Raw genomic sequence first — 18,141 nt, 5'->3', positions numbered from 1 at the left:
AAATATATATTAAAAATGCACGTAAAAAAGAAAAATGATAATAATAATAATAATAAATAAATAAATAAATAGACAAATAACTATATAAATTTACCACAATTTGAGTCCCAACCTAACCCATTTGAATGAAAGAGCCTAAAGTAATTAGGTTGAAGCTTGGACTTTGTGTATGGCTTGGTTGAAAGGTGAGTCCAATAAGTGTGGGCTTGCATTGCATTTTGGATCCTAAATCAGGTTGACTAGCTAGGCTAGGCTTGACCCATCAAGTTCGTTTTCTTTTTTAGGGCTATAAAACTTTAAATTTTTTTATTTCATTTCAGTTTCCCCTTTTTCTTTTAAAAAAAAGTTGTGTTTCTTTACTTCAAAATAAATCACGAACCAGATATTCCTTAAGCATGCCTAATTCCAGCGTCAACCCACTACGCCGCCACCGTCACTACACTAACCTCCTATCACATGTGCCTGGAAGCTCCTCACTTCACCATGCCTCTGTCGTGCATAGTGGTGCTATCGGAGCTACATTCTTTTCTCGCTCTTTTTTCCTTGTTTTTGTCTTGTTTTCTTTTTTAAAAAAATGAAACTAATTTTTTTTGTTTTTTGTTTCACAAGTATCGCTTGGTGCTGGGTTCCTCCCTTAGAGGAAGACTATGGATTTTTTTTTTATTTTGATTTGGGATTGTTGAATTTGGTAGTGGGTATTTTGGGTAGAAAAATTTGTGGGTATTTTAGGCGAGTGCTTTAGGTAGGATGAGGTTGGTGCTGGTTAGGGGTGTAAATGATATATTAGTACTCGCAAGCTATTCGAATTCGATTCGAATAAAACTTGAATTCGGTTCGATTATTATCAAGTCGAACTCGAGCTCGAGTAGCTCGACTCATCAATCGAGTCGAGTTCGAGTATTCTTATACTCAACTTGAGTAACTCGCGAGCCTAATCGAGCTTTTATATTTATTTTTTTTAATTATTTGAATTAATAAAATATCTCAAATTTGAGCTCGAACTCAAGCATAAATAATTAAGCTATTGTCGAGTATAAGAATCGAGCTTATTTTAACATATTTCGAGCTTAATCGAGCGAGTTCGAATAGTTCGAATTCGATAACAAATCGAGCTTGAGTTAAAAAAATGAAACTCGATCGAGTTCGAGTCGAGTATCAAGCCGCGAGTTAGGAGTCGAGCTCGAGCTCAAGCTTCTCATTGTATCGGCTCGACTTGGCTCGATTACCCCCTAGTGCTGGTGGAATACGGGTTCGATTGGGCGTTAGAAAATGGGTGTTTTTTTTTTTTTTGGGTTAATGGTGGCTATTTGGTTCTTGAAGGGTTGATGAGGTTCGAATAGGGTTTTGGCGAGGGTTGATCAAGGGTAGAGACGGGTGTTCATGTTTAGGAAGGGCTGAGGGATGACAGAGGTTTGCCACAATGGCTCGTGCAAGAGTGCGAGGTTTGGTGTAAGGGTTATGAAGGGTTTTGGGTATGTGCTAGGTCGGGTGATTTAGATCTATAAGGGGTGTGTTGGTGACCGAGTCTAGGGTTAGGCTGGGTGAAGATCGAGTTCTGGTATCAGTCGAGATTAGGCTAGGTGATTGAGGCGGATCTATACATGAAGGCTGGGGACTAAAACTGGGGAACGGGGAGATGGTATGGCCTTGGTGCGTGTACTGGTTGGTACTATAATAGGGCTCATAATGGGTTTGTACGAGGGTCTATCAAGGGTAGAGACCAGTGCTCAAGGCTGGTGTTGGGGATTGAAGATAGTGACAATAAAGGGGTTGGTGCTATTTGGAGGAATGGGTGCTTGAGCCTGGCAGGGTGAAAAATGGTACAGGGTTTGGGTTTGGAAGAGGCTGGTCATGTGAAGAATAGGTGCTCGAGGCTAGCAGGGTGAGGAATGGTGCCTGGTGTTTGCAATGATGCCGAAAAAAATGGATTCCCTCCCTTCTGGTGTTGGTCTTTGGTGACTTTTATCTGTCAATTTTCATTATGGACAAAATTTGCAAGTGATGCAATGGAGGTTGGGCAATACAAGGTAGTGGAGTAGGGTGTTGGTTTAGAGTGTAAAGCCTGAAAATTAGTGGTTGTCATCCACTTCCTCTGATTTTATTTTTTTTTATTTTTGTTTATTTCCTTTTTTTTAACTTAATTGTAATAATAATAATAATTTATTTATTTATATGTTTTATAATTTTTAATTAAATTAATTAATTTTAAATGATAATAATAAAATTAAATTAAAAATAACTAATCCAAAGCAAATTTAATCAAATCTAATTCGATTTAATATTTAAACCAACTCAAATAACAACATACAAATTGAGAAAAAAATCGAATAAATCTAAATTAAATCAGATAAAATTACATATTTATAATACACGTAAAAATATAATCTTTATAAATATATATTTTATAATTTTTAAAAAGTTTATTAATTTTTAAAAAAGTTTAAAAATAAAAAAGTAAAAAAGAATGAGCGAATTGGATGGTGACGCGTGGTTTGATGAGAAATGACATAGTCAGCCCGTCGATCCACTCTCAAAGGCAAAAATGTCAAACAAAAAAGAAAAAAACAAAAAGGCCAATGGAGTGTTGACACGGGACAGGCTGTGGGCAAAGTCCTGTCAACCGTACATCTGGGGCATTCGTCAAGGATGGAATTAGATTCACTTCAAATGAAGGCTAAAATGACTAAAATAAAAGTTGAAGGATAAAAATGACTTTTTCTTACGTAGTTTAAGAGCCAAAAGTACACGTTAGAATTATTTTTTTCCTTTCCGTATGTGTAAAAAAATTTTGTTTCACAGTACATAAATTGTAATGAAAGACAATGATTTCTGGTGAGTAATTAAATTATGAGAGCTCTCAATGATTGATAGTCTAGATTGCTAAGAATGTACTAAGTGGGAATTAAATTAGAATTATGATGCACTTTCTTGTAATTTATAATTTTAGTTGTTGTACCTAATTAATGAAGTTGGGCAATATTAATCAAGAATTGAAGAAAGTGATGGGTGGTTGAACCCTCCTTTATTTCATATATCGTTGCGATCTTGAATTATAGGTGAACTAGCAAACGAGGATCGATGAACATATGTTTCTTATAAAAGATCCCGATAAAACATTCCCACATTGCCGGGTATATAAATAATCAAACCCATGAATATTGTGGGTGTGGGGTCTGTAATTATATATTACCATGAATTCTGCTTCTGGTTTCCATCATTCCTGCAACTAATACTTATTTTAATTGGTAAGAAAGCCGAATTTAGAAAGTGCGATAGGTTTAAATTTACTTTAATTTTGGAAACTTTGCACGTCTTCTATTGAGTAATAATTCCGAAGGACTCTACTCTAATTTGTGTGATTATTACCATTTTTTATTTATTCGCTCGTTATTTTAGGTTCATTTAAAATCTATTTGAGAGGTTTTTTTTTTTAGATTAAATTATGTCAAAAGTTGTTGTACTAAATGAAATTTGAAATTTAACCTCTATATTATAATTTATACAAATTTAATCTTTATACTTTTTGATTTAATAATCCTAGTCCTTCCTTCTAATGGTATCAAAAATTTTTTTATTAAAAATACAAACATGACTATTGACTTACTAATATAGTAGCGTTATGATTAATTATTAAATAAGCATATGATGATGTGGATTTATTGATATGTCACGTAGTATTTCAATAAATCCACGTTGGTATTGTCTAAAAGTTTTATTTTTTTTCAAAAATATTAATTTAAAAAATGTAGTTGGTTAAAACAAAAAAAAATTCTACTACTACAAAAATCCCCAATTTTCTTTGTCGAGTTCTAATTCCTATCTGGATCTGGAACATTCGTGGACATTGAATTAGGTTTCTTTCTATCAACGTGACAATCAACAGTGTAAGACTTTTTAGAATGAATGCTAGACTTGAAATCAACAAACTCAATGGATTTGTGTGCATTAGGTTTCATAGAGCATTTTTCCACTTTTCCATTATTCTCAACAAAAGCCTTTTGTTTATTTGAAGTATTAAATAGAGAAGATGGATAATTATTAGGTTTTAAATCATGACCAAATAATTTTATGGAAAAACCAAACTTGTTCAAATTTACCATGCCTCCTGTTCTTGTCTCCAAGAGGAAAATTTCTTTAACTTTACATTATTTCATGCCAAGAACAACATCCTTAATTACAAATATTCAAAAATAAAAAAACCAATCAATTGCTGTGATTTCTAGTATCATCTAGAGATGCAGATGCACTATTGGACGTTGAAAATGGCAAAGAAGGTGGTAGAAACATCAAACTCCTTGGAAGTGAAGTAGTAGGAGATTTGTTCAAGAAGCTTGAGGTATATTTTGGGGAAAGCTAGGATTTGGGGTTCTAGGAAGTATTTTTTAAATCCAAAAATTGGAAACCTAAGAAAGGGTGAAGAGGGGTCGGAAAAAGTATGGTGGCCTTCAGAGAAGGTGGCGATGCTAGATTTAGCTTTTTAGGATTCGAGTTCTTTTGATTTTTCACAAAAAATAAAAGGATTTTTAGAGAAATCTCATCTGATAGATCTATAGAGGAGATTAAGGAGAACTTTCGAGTATATTTTAGTAGCATTCAGGTGCCCTTGCATGGTAGCCGGTTGCTAGAATTTGTGTTGTATGATTGTTAACTGATGATTCTTGAATGATTTTTTTTTTGGGGACAAGTAGGTTAGGATTTTTAATTAGGGAATTTGTTTTGTTTTCTTTTAGTCATTGTTTCTTTAAGCAATTATTTTTTAATTAATAAAATATAAAAAATTATATTTACTAAAAAATATTACATTAATTTTTTGGGATGTCGTGTGATATTTCAATAAATTCACATATTATATTTTTTCTTAATAATCAATTAAGCTATCATATTAGTAAAGTCTACCGTCAATAAGCATGTCAAAATTTTTAAGGGAAAAAATTTTAAAATAGTTAATGATTAAATTAAAATTATCAAGTTAATTTAGTATGACGACTATATTTATATGAATTATATTATCGGAACTGAATCTCAAATTTGAGATGGGCACAAAAACTAATGACATAATGTGACTTTTTTATGAAGATAAAGTATAGAAAAAAAGGATAATAAATTTATCCTAAATTTTGACGAAGATGCCCATTTGCATATTGTTCTGTTCCTTAATTTGTTCTAAAACATGGTTTTTTTGGCATCCATAAAAAATGAAAACAAAGGCTTTTGACTTTAAGACATCAATTGGTGGTAAACTAATTATTTAATGGAAACAATTAAAAACTTTTTTCTTTTGTTTGAAGGATGACAATAGGCCTAAAAGTTAAAAAATGTGAAATTGTTGATTTTTTTTCTTCCACATTGAATCTGGTGTTAGTTATTTTAGGATTGCAAATAGCAAAATGTGATTTTAATGACCTCCACCTTTCAAAGCAAGAAGGTTGGTGAAAACTCGATTAAATGGCACTTTTGATGGATGAATTAGATAATTTGTGGTTCTTGAAGGATTATCAAGTCTAAGATTCATATTATATATGCAATAAATGTTTAAAACATTAAAAGTCATCATATCATCAATGGTTAAATAAATAAAAATATAAAAGTATAACATATTCTTTTAATTTTTCTCTTATATTATATTATATTATCAAGGGCCAAATGCATAATAATATTGTAAAAGTATAACATATTCTTTTAATTTTTCTCTTATATTATAATATATTATATTATATTATATTATCAAGGGCCAAATGGATAATAATATTGTAAAAGTATAACATTTTTGTTTTATGTCTCTTTTGATATAAGTGTACTATTTTTAGATGATTAACTTCATATGATATTAAATTTGATACTTGAAAATTATGGATTTAAAAAGTTTTATTTGTATAACGTTTTTTAATCAAATAATTAAATATTTAAGAGTTAACTAAAATTTCTATTTTAAAAAAAATTGTCTGGTTTTTTTTTTTTTTTCATAATTTTTCCCCGTCATTTGACCCGGGCTTTTTAGCCCAAAACTTCCTAAATCCTTATAATGACTTTTCTGAGATTGGATCAAGTTTGATTGACGTCTAAACGTATTGCAAAAAAGGGCTTTCCTTAATCTTTGCCTCCATTTGTTGTTGTTCCTCGTCACTTATTCCCAAGAGGCCAAGACTTGTCGGTGTGGGAAGCAAAGAAACCTTAAGTTTCTTAAAGCACATACACACAGAGAGAGAGAGAGAGAGAGAGAGGTGAATCAGTGGTTGGCGACAGAAACAGACTGAAAATAATATAATTTGCAAACCTTAATTATGAAATGTTAACGTACGCTGGCTACTTTACTGTTGTAAAACCAGATTAAGAGCACGACGGTGCCAATGCTGCTTTAATTATGATTTATGACGACAGTAGATGATTTTTCATTTGGACTGGCATTTTAATGGACAGCAGCAAGTTGTTGTTTACAGCAATTAGTTAATTAAATTTCTTTGGAAATGATAGGCGCATGCATACATTTTTCTTTTTTAATCTGCGGGAGATGAGGTAGGCAAGCTTTGGCCATTCTTGAGACATGAAATTTCTCAAGTAATTTTAAACACAGAAAAGGTCTATTGTTGCTTTCACCATGTAAAGCTTCGCTCACAACCATAACGTCTTGGGCACTCTTGTGAGGCATCAATTCCGTTTATTTTTCGTGAATATCTGATTGAAGCTCCTGTATAAGTTCACTGGAAGGGTTAAGACCAGGATGGTCCCGTAAATATCATTAGAAGGACATTGAGTGCAGGACGATTGAAGACTATAATAGTAAAAGTTGTTGTGGATTAACTTGGAATTCTTAAAGATGTATCACTTGAATTTGAGTTAAGACTGTTTTCATCAAATAAAAAGATCCGTCGTAAGTTGTTCAACATGTTGAGATTGAGAAAAAAGGATTCCCTCCAGACAGAAAGACAAAGAGAGTCCTTATATGAGTGGTGAACAACTAAACGAGAACTTTTTTTGGTTGTTGACCAACGGAAAGGATGGGAGTTTTTGGGCATTTTTTCTTCTCTTACAATATTTCTAATTACCTAATAGAATAAATACTGTAGTTCGAACTAGGTTTTAGCTTGAACGTGACAAATGCTATCTTTTTTCCGCAACTCGACTATTTAATACGATGGTAGCAATCTACTCTTCAACTTAGCTAAAGAAGGAAGCAGTTGTTCTCTTTGCGTTTAGTTAGACACAATGATATAATATAAAAATGAGATAAAATAATACAAAAATTATATAATTTAAAATTTTAATAAAAATCATGCATGAGTTTAACAAAAATAAAAAACTATATTTCATATTTAAAGTATCAAATCCAACAATTTTTATTTTTTACATGATATGAATATAAGAATTATTATATCTATTTGGAAGCCATGCCTTCAACAACAATCCTGAAAGCCAAGGAGTTCCAAGCCTAATACAAATGTGTTTCCTTTGAGGCTTAATTAAGTGCAAGGAATTAACATGAAAATTGTATGGGCAAAATTTTAATTCTTTTTTAGTTTTCTAGTATTGTTTCCTTTTGCTCCCTTTTTAGAGTTTATATATGAACATTTAAGATTCAAAACTTGATTCTTGTCTTAAACACTGAAACAACTATTATCTTACCTTTGAACAATAAATCAATTGAAACTACAGATCAATTGCTTCTTTTATCTACGAACTATCTGTTGGGATATGGTTTAGAATCTTACATCATTAGAAAATCTAAATGAGATGTCCTATATATGTATAAAAGATCAAAAAACCTAATAGCTTAAGCTTTTGGGCTCAAGTGGTATCCAACATGTATGTATAGGCTCTCTGGTGTGCTCCTGTGGGCTCCAAGTGTGGCTTATCTCTCCAACAAGTGGTATCAGGTCAAAGTTACAGCAGGTTCGAGTCCCAGTGGTGTTACTAAAGGGGAGATTGTTAGCAGATCGCGTCCATCAACTCCATGTGCTCGAACGCCAATATTAAAAGGTTCGACTTGGATGCAGCGAGTATATAATAATATGCAGAACCAGAACACCCAAGTGGGCGATGTGTTGAGTTAACCTGGATTGTAAGTTTGAAGGAATACTGAAACAACCTAGGTGACAAGGTTGAGTATTGTGGCTTGGCCCAAAAGTGCACTAGAAATGTAAGGTTGCTTGGCCCAAATGAGGTGTTGATATGACTTACTCGCATGGGGAGCCAAGGTAAGACTTGATCAAAACTCACAAGTGAACGGAGAAGATTGTTAAGATATGGTTCATATGTCAGTAAAAAATCTTACATCATTAGAAAATTTGAATGAGATGTCCTATATATGCATGAAGGACCCAAGAACCTAATAGCTTAAACTTTTGGGTTTAAGTGATATTCAACATGTATGTATGAGCTCTTTGGTGTACTTCTATAAGTTCCAATTATGGTTTATCTTCCCAATAAGTATCAAAGCAATGGTTATTTTGAGACATCGATATAGAAGTAGCCTAAGATAGAAGAAAATTCTATTAAAAATCATAGATGGTGATATTGGTCCCATGATAAAATTGACAATATCAAATTATTCAATTTGGAAGCTTATGATGGAAGATCATTTATATTGCAAAGATTTATATAAGTCAATATTTGGTGATTCAACTAAAACAACAAATATGAAAAATGAAAGCTGAAAGAGTTAGGTAGAAAAACGCTGGCTACAATCAGAAAATAAGTTAATATCAACATGTTATATCATGTAGCATAGAAGATAGATGCCCACATTATTTGGAAAAAAATTGACAGCATTGTATGAGAGAAAAATAGGTATGAATAAAGTTATGCTTGTTAAAAAGCTTGTAACTTTACAGTATATGGATGGATAATTGATTACAAAATACTTGAGTAATTTTTAAGATATATTTAATCAGATGACTACTATAAAGCTTAAGATAGATGTGAAATGAAGGAGTTATTTGTTTTAGGTTCATTGTCAAATAGCTAGAATACTTTAATTGGGACTATTCTTAATTTAACTTTTAATTACAATGTGACATTGGAGATGGTAAAAGACAGTATGCTTAATAAAAAAGCAAGGCAAAAAGATGTGAACTTGGGAATCAAGCTTTAGTCACAGAGAATAGGGGTAGAAAACATTAACAGAGGTCAAAACTCAAAAGGTCATAGTAAGTCTAAACATAGATCTAAGTCCAAAGATAAGGTGAAATGCTTCCATTATGGTAAAGTAGGTCATATAAAATGACACTATAAAATCTTAAAGCTAGAGTGAAAATAAGAGAAAAGTAAGAGTTTAGATGATGGCAATATTACAGTATTGAATTCATATAGTAATTCAGTTACTTTGATTTGTACACATGGTGATTATAATCATGTTGGTGATCTTGACATTGAGTGGATAGTTGACACAGGAGCGGTATATCATTATGTTTCTAAAAGAGAGTTGTTTATAACTTATAAAGCATGAGATTTTGGTTACACCAAGATGAGAAACAAGAATGTGTCACAAATTGTTAAGATTGGTGATATTATTATACAAACTAGTATAAGTTGCATGTTGACTTTGAGGGATGTCAGATACATTTCGGATATGAAAATGAATTTTTTTGCTATTAATGTCTTTGATAAAAAAAGATATGAGAGTCGATAAAAGAATGGGGCAGTGGAAGCTTTTCAAAGGATCTATGGTAGTTGCAAGAGGAAAATTATGTTGTATAATGTATAAAATATGGATGCAATTGAATGGTAACCAGATAAATGCCATTAAAGATGATGCTTCAATAAACTTGTGACGCAAAAGGCTGGTATACATGAGTGAGAAAGGATTACAAGTTTTAGTAAGACAGTCTCTCATTTTCTTAACCAAAGATATGTCTTTTGATTCATGTATTCATTGTTTGTTTGATAAGCATCGTAGAGTTTCTTTTTATAAAAGTTCTAAAAAAAATAGATTAAAATTGATTTATTCTTACTTATATGGTCTTATTAAGGTTAAGTTATTTGGTGGTAGCAGGTATTTTGCTACTTTTATTGATGATGCTTCACGTAAGACTTCGGTGTATATGTTAAAAAATAAAAGTCAAGTATTACAGTATTTTCAAAAATTTTATACCATAGTGAAAAGGATGACAAGGTTACCTTTGAAATGTATTTGGACTAATAATGATGAGAAATACACATCTAAAGACTTTGAAGAGTATTGTTTAAAGCATGAGATCAGGTATGAGATAGTAAAACTTAGAACACCACAGTATAATAGTGTAGCTAAAAATATGAACCATACCATTATAGAAAAAGTCATATGCATATTGAGGATGACAAAATTACCAAAGCCATTCTAGGGTGAAGTAGTCAACACAGCTTGTTATTTACTTAATAGATCACCATCAGTTCTTTTAGTCTTTAACATTGTAGAAAGAGTGTGGACAGAAAAAAATACTTCATACTCTTATTTGAAAGTTTTTGGATGTAAAGCATTTATGCATGTGCCAAATAAGCAAAGGTCAAAGCTTAACAATAAAGCCATATAATGTGTATTTGTGGGATATGGTGATGAAAAATTTAGCTACAGGGTATGAGATTTAGTGAAAAAAAAGATAGTTAGAAGCAGATATGTGGTCTTCTATGAAAAAGAATTCATAATAGACTTTAAGAAAATGAGAAGACTATATGGGTTACTATTGAGTGTAATGTTTTAACACCGTAGAAGTTTCACAGAAAAAAGCCACAGATAGTGAAAATGAGTAAAAAATAGAACTTAAGGATAAGAATGAGTCAATCATAGTTAGTGATGAGCCGGATACAATTAATTTTGAGCAGAGGGAGCAATCCTCTCTACCAGAGAGTGTTAAGTAGGGAAAGTTACCTTCGACATCAGGTGGTGTAGAGTTTCAACCTAAGAGATCTACTATAGAGCATAAACCATCTACTAAGTATCTAAGTTTAGATTTTATTTTAGTTACTAGTGAGAGAAAGCCAAAGAGCTTTCAAGATGTATAGGCTATTCCAGATAGAATCACTAGTTAAAAGCAATGAAATAAGAGATAAAGTCATTATAGAAAAATGATACATATAACTTCTTAAACTTTCAAAAGGAAGGAGGCCGTTGAAAAATAAAATGGATGTTCAAGTTGAAAAAAGATGGTGATAAGTTAGTGAGGTACAAAGCTCGATTGGTGGTGAAAGATTTTTCTCATAAACTAGGAATCGATTTTGATAATATTTCTCTCCAGTTATGAAGATGAGTTCCATTCAAGTGGTACTGAGTTAGCAGCTAGTTTGAATCTTGAGTTTGAGCAACTTGATATTAAGACTACATTCTTGCATTGTGACTTGCAAGAAGACATTTATATGAATCAGCCTAAAGGTTTTAAAGTGAAAGAGAAAGAGCATTTAGTTTGTAAATTAAAAAAAGCTTGTATGGCTTGAAACAAGCTCTATATAGTGGTACAAAAAGTGTGATTATTTTATGGTAAGCCATAGCTATAAAAGAACAATAATGGATTCTTATGTATATGTCAAAAAAATTTTTAATGGTAATTTCATTATTCTCTTATTATATGTTGATGATATGTTGATTGTCGCACAAGATGCTGCTATGGTTCACAAGTTGAAAGAACAATTATTTAAGTCATTTGACATGAAGGATTTAGGTTCAACAAAGTAGATTTCGATATAAACATTATCTGGGATAGGAAAGCTAGAAAACTGTGGTTGTCACAGGAAAAATATGTTGAATGGGTGCTTAGTAGATTTAACATGCAACATGCTAAATCAGTTAGCAGTCCACTTGTCAATCATTTTTATCTGAGTAAAAAATTTTGTCGGTGACTAAAGAAGAGCAACTAGCTATATTTAGTATTCTTTGTTCTTCTACAGTCAGTTCTTTTATGTATCTTATAGTTTGCACATAGCTTGACATTACTCATATAATTGGTGTAGTGAGTAGATTTCTTTCTAATCCAGGAAAGGTTCACTAGAAAAATAGTGAATGAATTTTTAGATATTTGAGGGGCACTTTAAAAATGTGCTCAAGTTATGGAGTTTCACAACCAATTCTACAAAGATTTACTAATACTAACATGACAGGTGATCTTGATGGTAGGAAATCTACTTCAAGGTATTTATTCACTTTTACATAAAAAGTTGTGTCTTGGTAATCTAAGTTGTAGAAGTATGTTGCTTTGTCAACTACAGAGGCTGAGTATATTGCAATAATCAAAGCAGGTAAAGAAATGCTTTGGATGAAACATTTCTTCTTGAATTGGAGTTGAATCAAAAAGAGTATGTGGTATTCTGTGATAGCCAGAGTGCTTTAGATTTGAGTAAGAATGCCATATACCATTCTAGAACGAAACACATTGATGTTAGATATCACTAGTTACATTTAATGATTAAGGAACAATAGATGCTGTTAAAGAAAGTCCATACTGATGAGAATGTAGCAGATATATTGACTAAGATACTTTCCAGAGAGAAGCTTAAGCTTTGTACTAACTTAAATGGAATGAGTTCCTTGGCCAAGGTAAATTCTAAATGAAACTACTATGGTGATAAATCTCCTCCTAATAGGGCTGAATGGGAAGATTATTAAGAAAATGGGATCTAGCCCTATGTAATTGGGTTTGGACCAATCAAAGGCCATGGGCCTTGGTCTTTCTTTTTACACATAACCCTAGCTATTTAATAAAAAAAGGTGGTGCTATAAACAAAGTGAGAAAGAAAAAAAGCCAGGAAAAATATAAAAAATAGGAAAAGAGAGTTGATTGAACAAAAGTTTATCCATGGTCCAATTGAGCTGAAACTTTGTCAGTAGGTTTATGATTGAAAGTTCTACATTCTGAATAGTAAAAATCGAGTTTGAAACTCTCTATAAACAAATCCATGGTATATTTGTTGAATCACCTATTTAGTGAGATTTCTCTAATTATCTTTTTAGTTGTTGATTAACTCTAATTTTAGCTGAAGAATAACTTTGTATATCTATTATTTGATAGTGAAAACTTTTTTAGTGGTTTGTGATTTTTTCCTGTATACTGGAAGATTTTGCACATAAATCTTAGTGTACTTTAGTTTTTCTGCATTATTGATTGTTAATTGTTATTTATTACTATGTATTTATTACAATATATTATTTTTACATTGTTGTGTTTATTACTTTATGCCCAACAAAAAATATTAGAGCCAGGTTTCAATCCTGGGACCTATGGGTTATGAGCCCACCATGCTTCCACTCCATCCATTGGTGAAAAAAAAAGGAAAAAAAATTGCTATCAATGGAGCTTGAATGTTTTATAATCTTAATGTTTTATATTAGAATAGGTAATTTGAGGTTACAACTTGGAAGATAAAAGCTTATGAATGCCAATTAAAATAATGTTTAAATTAAGGGAAAAACCAAACATGTTGGCCTGCATTTACTGAACTTAGTTATTATTGTTTTTTGCTGTCGTAAGCATGAGCTGATTTAGAGTTCTCTTTTTGTACATTGACCAAACTATAGAATAGCCAATCTCAATAATGGAAATATTAAGAGGGAAAGAAAAAAGGGCAGACAGAAGAAACAATGGATTAAGAACAAGGAAAAAAGACTGTTATGAAGAAAAATTATCAATGCCATACAGAATAGGGAAGATCAATCTTTCCTTTGGATGGCCAAAAGAATAAATTTAATCTGCTTCTAATTCACACTTGATACCTCATGATGTTCTCTAGCTGATCTATCCAGCTAAGATTTAATCATAAAATTACAAAGTAAGAATTAATTACCAAAAACCAAAAACAAATGAAAAACTATGAACATGAAACAATTGATCATTATTTGCCAAAAAAAAAAAAAACTAAAGGTAGATCTAGAGCTAGAGCTAGACCTCTCTACTGCGAGTGAGTACCCCAATTCCTTCACAGTTAACACCTTTCAGTAATCTGGGAGCCCTTTCATGAATTCTAGCAGAGATGGTGAGTTCAAATTGCCCATGGATGGAGACACAATTGCATTATCAGCAAACTTATAAACAGGCCTGGGTGAGCAAAAGAAATCTGTCGAATTTGGGGTGAAGAGAGGTATATTAGCGAAAAAGGGATTTGTAGGACTGATAGTCGTAGGAACATAGGATGAGCTGACATTATTCACGTCTCCACCAGCAACACAAAAACCACCATTTTCATCTGTAAGTGCAGAAGAGGAGTCGTTATCTTCCTGTCTGTTAACAGCAAGCTTCGTATTTGTATTTCCTTCCAAGGATGAAAACGAATTATCCCTGGCTTTGTTCTTTCGAGGTCGTGAGGATGCAATTTCATTATCCTCATCAGACCTTGAAAACCCAGTAAGCTTTTGAACCAAGGCCATGAAGTCCCGAGCTTTCGTGTGGATAATCTTAGGCGAATGCGTGTAAATAATGATCGGACCCTGTTGCTTGGGATGAAAAGCTGCTGCAGGCTTAGACAACACCCCACTAGATGATTTTTGAATGATACGAGAGTCTTTGCTGATCTTCAACGGAGAAGGACGGATCAGATCTCTGTTGGGAGGACGTTCACGGGAATTCACAGGGCTCATGGTTGAATAGTAATAAATGAATTATCGGTCCGAGAGCTGAAAAGACTGAGAAACTAAATTGAAGATGTTTAGAACGTGACAATTAGCTAGGAGCGAAACGGAGGAATTACCAGGCTCTATTGAACAATGAAAAAGAAGGTTGGTTAGAGATAGAGAGGGAGAGAGAGCGAGCATTGAGATAATATATATAGAAAGAATTGAAAAGAAGCTGCAGAGAGAGGCATATGGATGTGAAGCCAGCGATTCTGACTGTTGACCAAAATAAGGGCAGAAAAATATATATTAAAATTTAAAATTTAGGATTTAATATTTTTATTTTTATATTTTAAAATTTTAAAATTAATTTTTTATAACATTTCATTGTATTCTTAAATAAGACATTATTGTTTAATTCATTGATATTATATAATATATATCTATTAATTATGCATCAAATATAGATTTTATACTGTATATACCTTAATTACCAAAAAGTCAAAAGGTGTTTGATTGAGATGGGCAAATGATATAAAAAAAAATTGTCAATATTGTTGATTTATCTGAGACCATTTAGTCGGCGGTCATTGACGGAGCAGCTACCGGGGCTTAGTACGAGTTTATGGATTCCCAGGGATCTCTACTCTTCCTAACTCCTGTATTCCCCTTTTGGCAATCAATGACTCTCCATAATTTAGAGTTTATTTTCTTTTCTTTTCTTTTCTTTTTTCTTGCTAGGGATGATACACATTTGAAGTAGATATATACCAGAATATGGAAACTTTTAAGTTTAGATTGACATTTTTGTTGTCAAAAAAAGAATTGAACTGAGAAAATTTATTTGAAAAATTTTGGTATGAATGTTTACAGTAACATTTATCCGTAGTAGATTGAAAATTTAAAATATAATATAATAATATTATACAAAAATGTTATAAAAATAATATATACAAATATTAAAATTCATTATTTTATCATATTATTAATTATTTAACTGAAAAATATTAATTAATATTTTAAATTCATGAATTAAAAAATTTAACATCAATTTGATTTTTTAATAAAACTGATTAAAATTTTCTATTAATTTTTATTAAAATTAATTGAAATTTCCTTCAACATCAATAGTTGTGTGTTGATTTTGAGAAATTCTTTCAACATCATATTTGTAATAATCATTTTATTTCTAAAAACATTGTCAAATTAACAAGTTTGATTCTATTAACATCAATATGGATTAAATTTTAAATAAAATTAACATTTTTTAAAATATAGCGAGATTTAGGAAAAAAAAAGAAAAGACTCAAAACATCACGCCAATTTATTTCTAGTATATTATTAAAATTTAGTCCTAATTCAACAAAAATATGCAAGAGAAAACTACATGGTTTTGATATTTAAAAACAATAAATACAATATTAAACTCCATAATTTTAGTATTAAAAAATTCGAGTACAAAAAAATTAAAGTTCAAACAGTTGCAGTGACCCTTTAGAAACAAAATTGTTTTCTTGTTTTATTTTAGGTTTAAGACCCAAATAAGTCCTCAATCTAAAACGCAAACAAACCTTCAATCTATAATTATATAAAATTAGATTATAACCTGTGCAATATAGGAAATAATTTTACTTATTTAATATGAATATATATATAAATTAATTTATTTTTAAATTATATTCAAATCTTTAAAACTCATAATATTAATAAAATTTATATATATTGATTTGTCATTAAAAATTAAATTTTTTGAAAACAGTAAAAAAAATAATGTCTTTCCTTTAGATATTTTTGTTTACAATAATATTTATACACTTGTAAGATTATATCAAATAAAAATAAATTACGTCTTTCTTAAAAATATATATATATTATTGAATGATAAATTAAATAATAAAAGAAATATTAACATACTTTCACTTTTTTAATCTTAATAAATTATTATGCAAAATATGAAAAATATGTGAAAAAAGAAAAATAAATTGAAAAAAAATGCTATTTTTCATAAGAAAAAAATTGTAATAACAATAAAATATATCTTAAAAAAAAGTGATAAACAAAAAAAAAAAAGACAAATTGCAATACTAATAAAATATACATTGAAATAAAGTTACTAAAAAAATAAAACAATTGATGTATAACACATCACATTTATAGTTTTTAATTTGTAGAAGAATTCTTTAGTAGCAATTAGGATTAAATGGATAATTTTTAAATTAATTTTTTTAAATTTAAAATGGATATAATAAGTGATAAAGATAATATTAAATTTTTTGCATTTATTTGAACTATAAAATTGATAATTAGAGTTCAAATGGATATAATGGTTTTAATGATTTTATTATTTGAAAATTTAAGATGAAAATTTTTTGAATTTTTGAAATCTTACATAAAGTTGCTTGAATTTTTAATGTCTTACATAAATTTTTTAAAAAGATAGTTTTTTAAATCAAAATAAAAAAGATTGTTGAAAGATTTGGATAAATTTAATCTTTATAATTTTTAAACATGTTTGAAAAATTTTGATAATTAAATAATTTTTTAAATAAGGTTATTTGGTAAACAACTAAAATTATTTATTAAAAAAAATCCATATTTCATATTTTTAATTTTAAAAAAAATATATAAATTGATTTGATTTTCAATTATAATTTGAATAATTTTGATATTTGAATAAATTTAAAATTATTTAATTTGTAATTAAAAAATTATCTTATTTAAAAAAAAAAAAAACTATGTTATGTGTTATTTAAAAGAGTTATCCATGTAGACGGTCATGAAATAAATTTATTTATGTATGTCATTATATATAATATATATATTAGATTAAAGTTATAAATTTTTATGTTATTATAATTAGAATTTTAACGATATAAAATATTTAATTTTTTAATTAAAATTTTTATCTGGATGATTATTTTATAAAAATGTTTATTTAGATTTATTTGAATGAGTTAAATAATAAATATTTTTTAAAAAATACTATTTTAAAAAATTATATCAATTAGACATTACTCATCCAACTTTAAAATTTAATAAGTATAATTACAAGAAAATAAAAATTCATAATTTTAATTTCGTGTAATAAAATATCAAGAATTTATACGCATTTTGAAACAAAGTTTAAGGGTTTATTTGATATTAAGGCTTATATTTTATTTTTTCATTCAAAATGGTTATTTTCTTTAAAAGGTTTTAGACTCGAGGTTAATTTAATTCTATAAATTAATGACCTACGTGGTTGTTTTAAACAGGTGATTTCGCTGACGTATGAAAATGTGCAACTGGGTGATCTATATCTTAGCTCTTCTTCGTTTGCTCAGCCCAACAAACAGAAAAACGATTCTTTTATCGACAAAGACGGCGCGCCTCAAGTTGAAGCCGAAGGACAAGATTAAACTTTGGGTCAGCCGTGGCTCCTTGGCCTTGTCACTAGATTAACTCCAACAGGTGAATGCACCGTGAAATTTTGTAGCGAAGAAGAGTATTATCATTGAATTTTCTATTGCCTTTTAATTGAGGTGTCCAACTTGAGTTTTTTTTTTTTTTTTTTGTGGAAATGAATAGATTAAAATTATTTTAGCTGAAATAATTTGCCCTTGATGACATATCAAAAAAGAATGTACTAAAAATCC

The 18,141-nt window shown here is 30.1% G+C and overlaps 1 protein-coding gene across 1 annotated transcript; it reads right to left on the bottom strand.

The window, feature by feature from the left end:
* Window positions 1–13,602: 13,602 nt before the first annotated feature.
* Window positions 13,603–14,729, bottom strand: LOC111282846 (uncharacterized). Its single transcript, XM_089761481.1, has one exon. It carries the CDS (start codon window positions 14,531–14,533, stop codon window positions 13,892–13,894), a length of 642 nt encoding a protein of 213 aa, XP_089617607.1. The 5' UTR covers window positions 14,534–14,729; the 3' UTR covers window positions 13,603–13,891.
* Between the last annotated feature and the right edge of the window lie 3,412 nt (window positions 14,730–18,141).

The sequence above is a fragment of the Durio zibethinus genome, chromosome 5 (assembly GCF_047325235.1).
Source record: "Durio zibethinus cultivar Kanyao isolate XHJ-2024 chromosome 5, ASM4732523v1, whole genome shotgun sequence".
Taxonomy (NCBI): Eukaryota; Viridiplantae; Streptophyta; class Magnoliopsida; order Malvales; family Malvaceae; genus Durio; species Durio zibethinus.
This window is presented reverse-complemented; position numbering and strand designations above follow the sequence as displayed.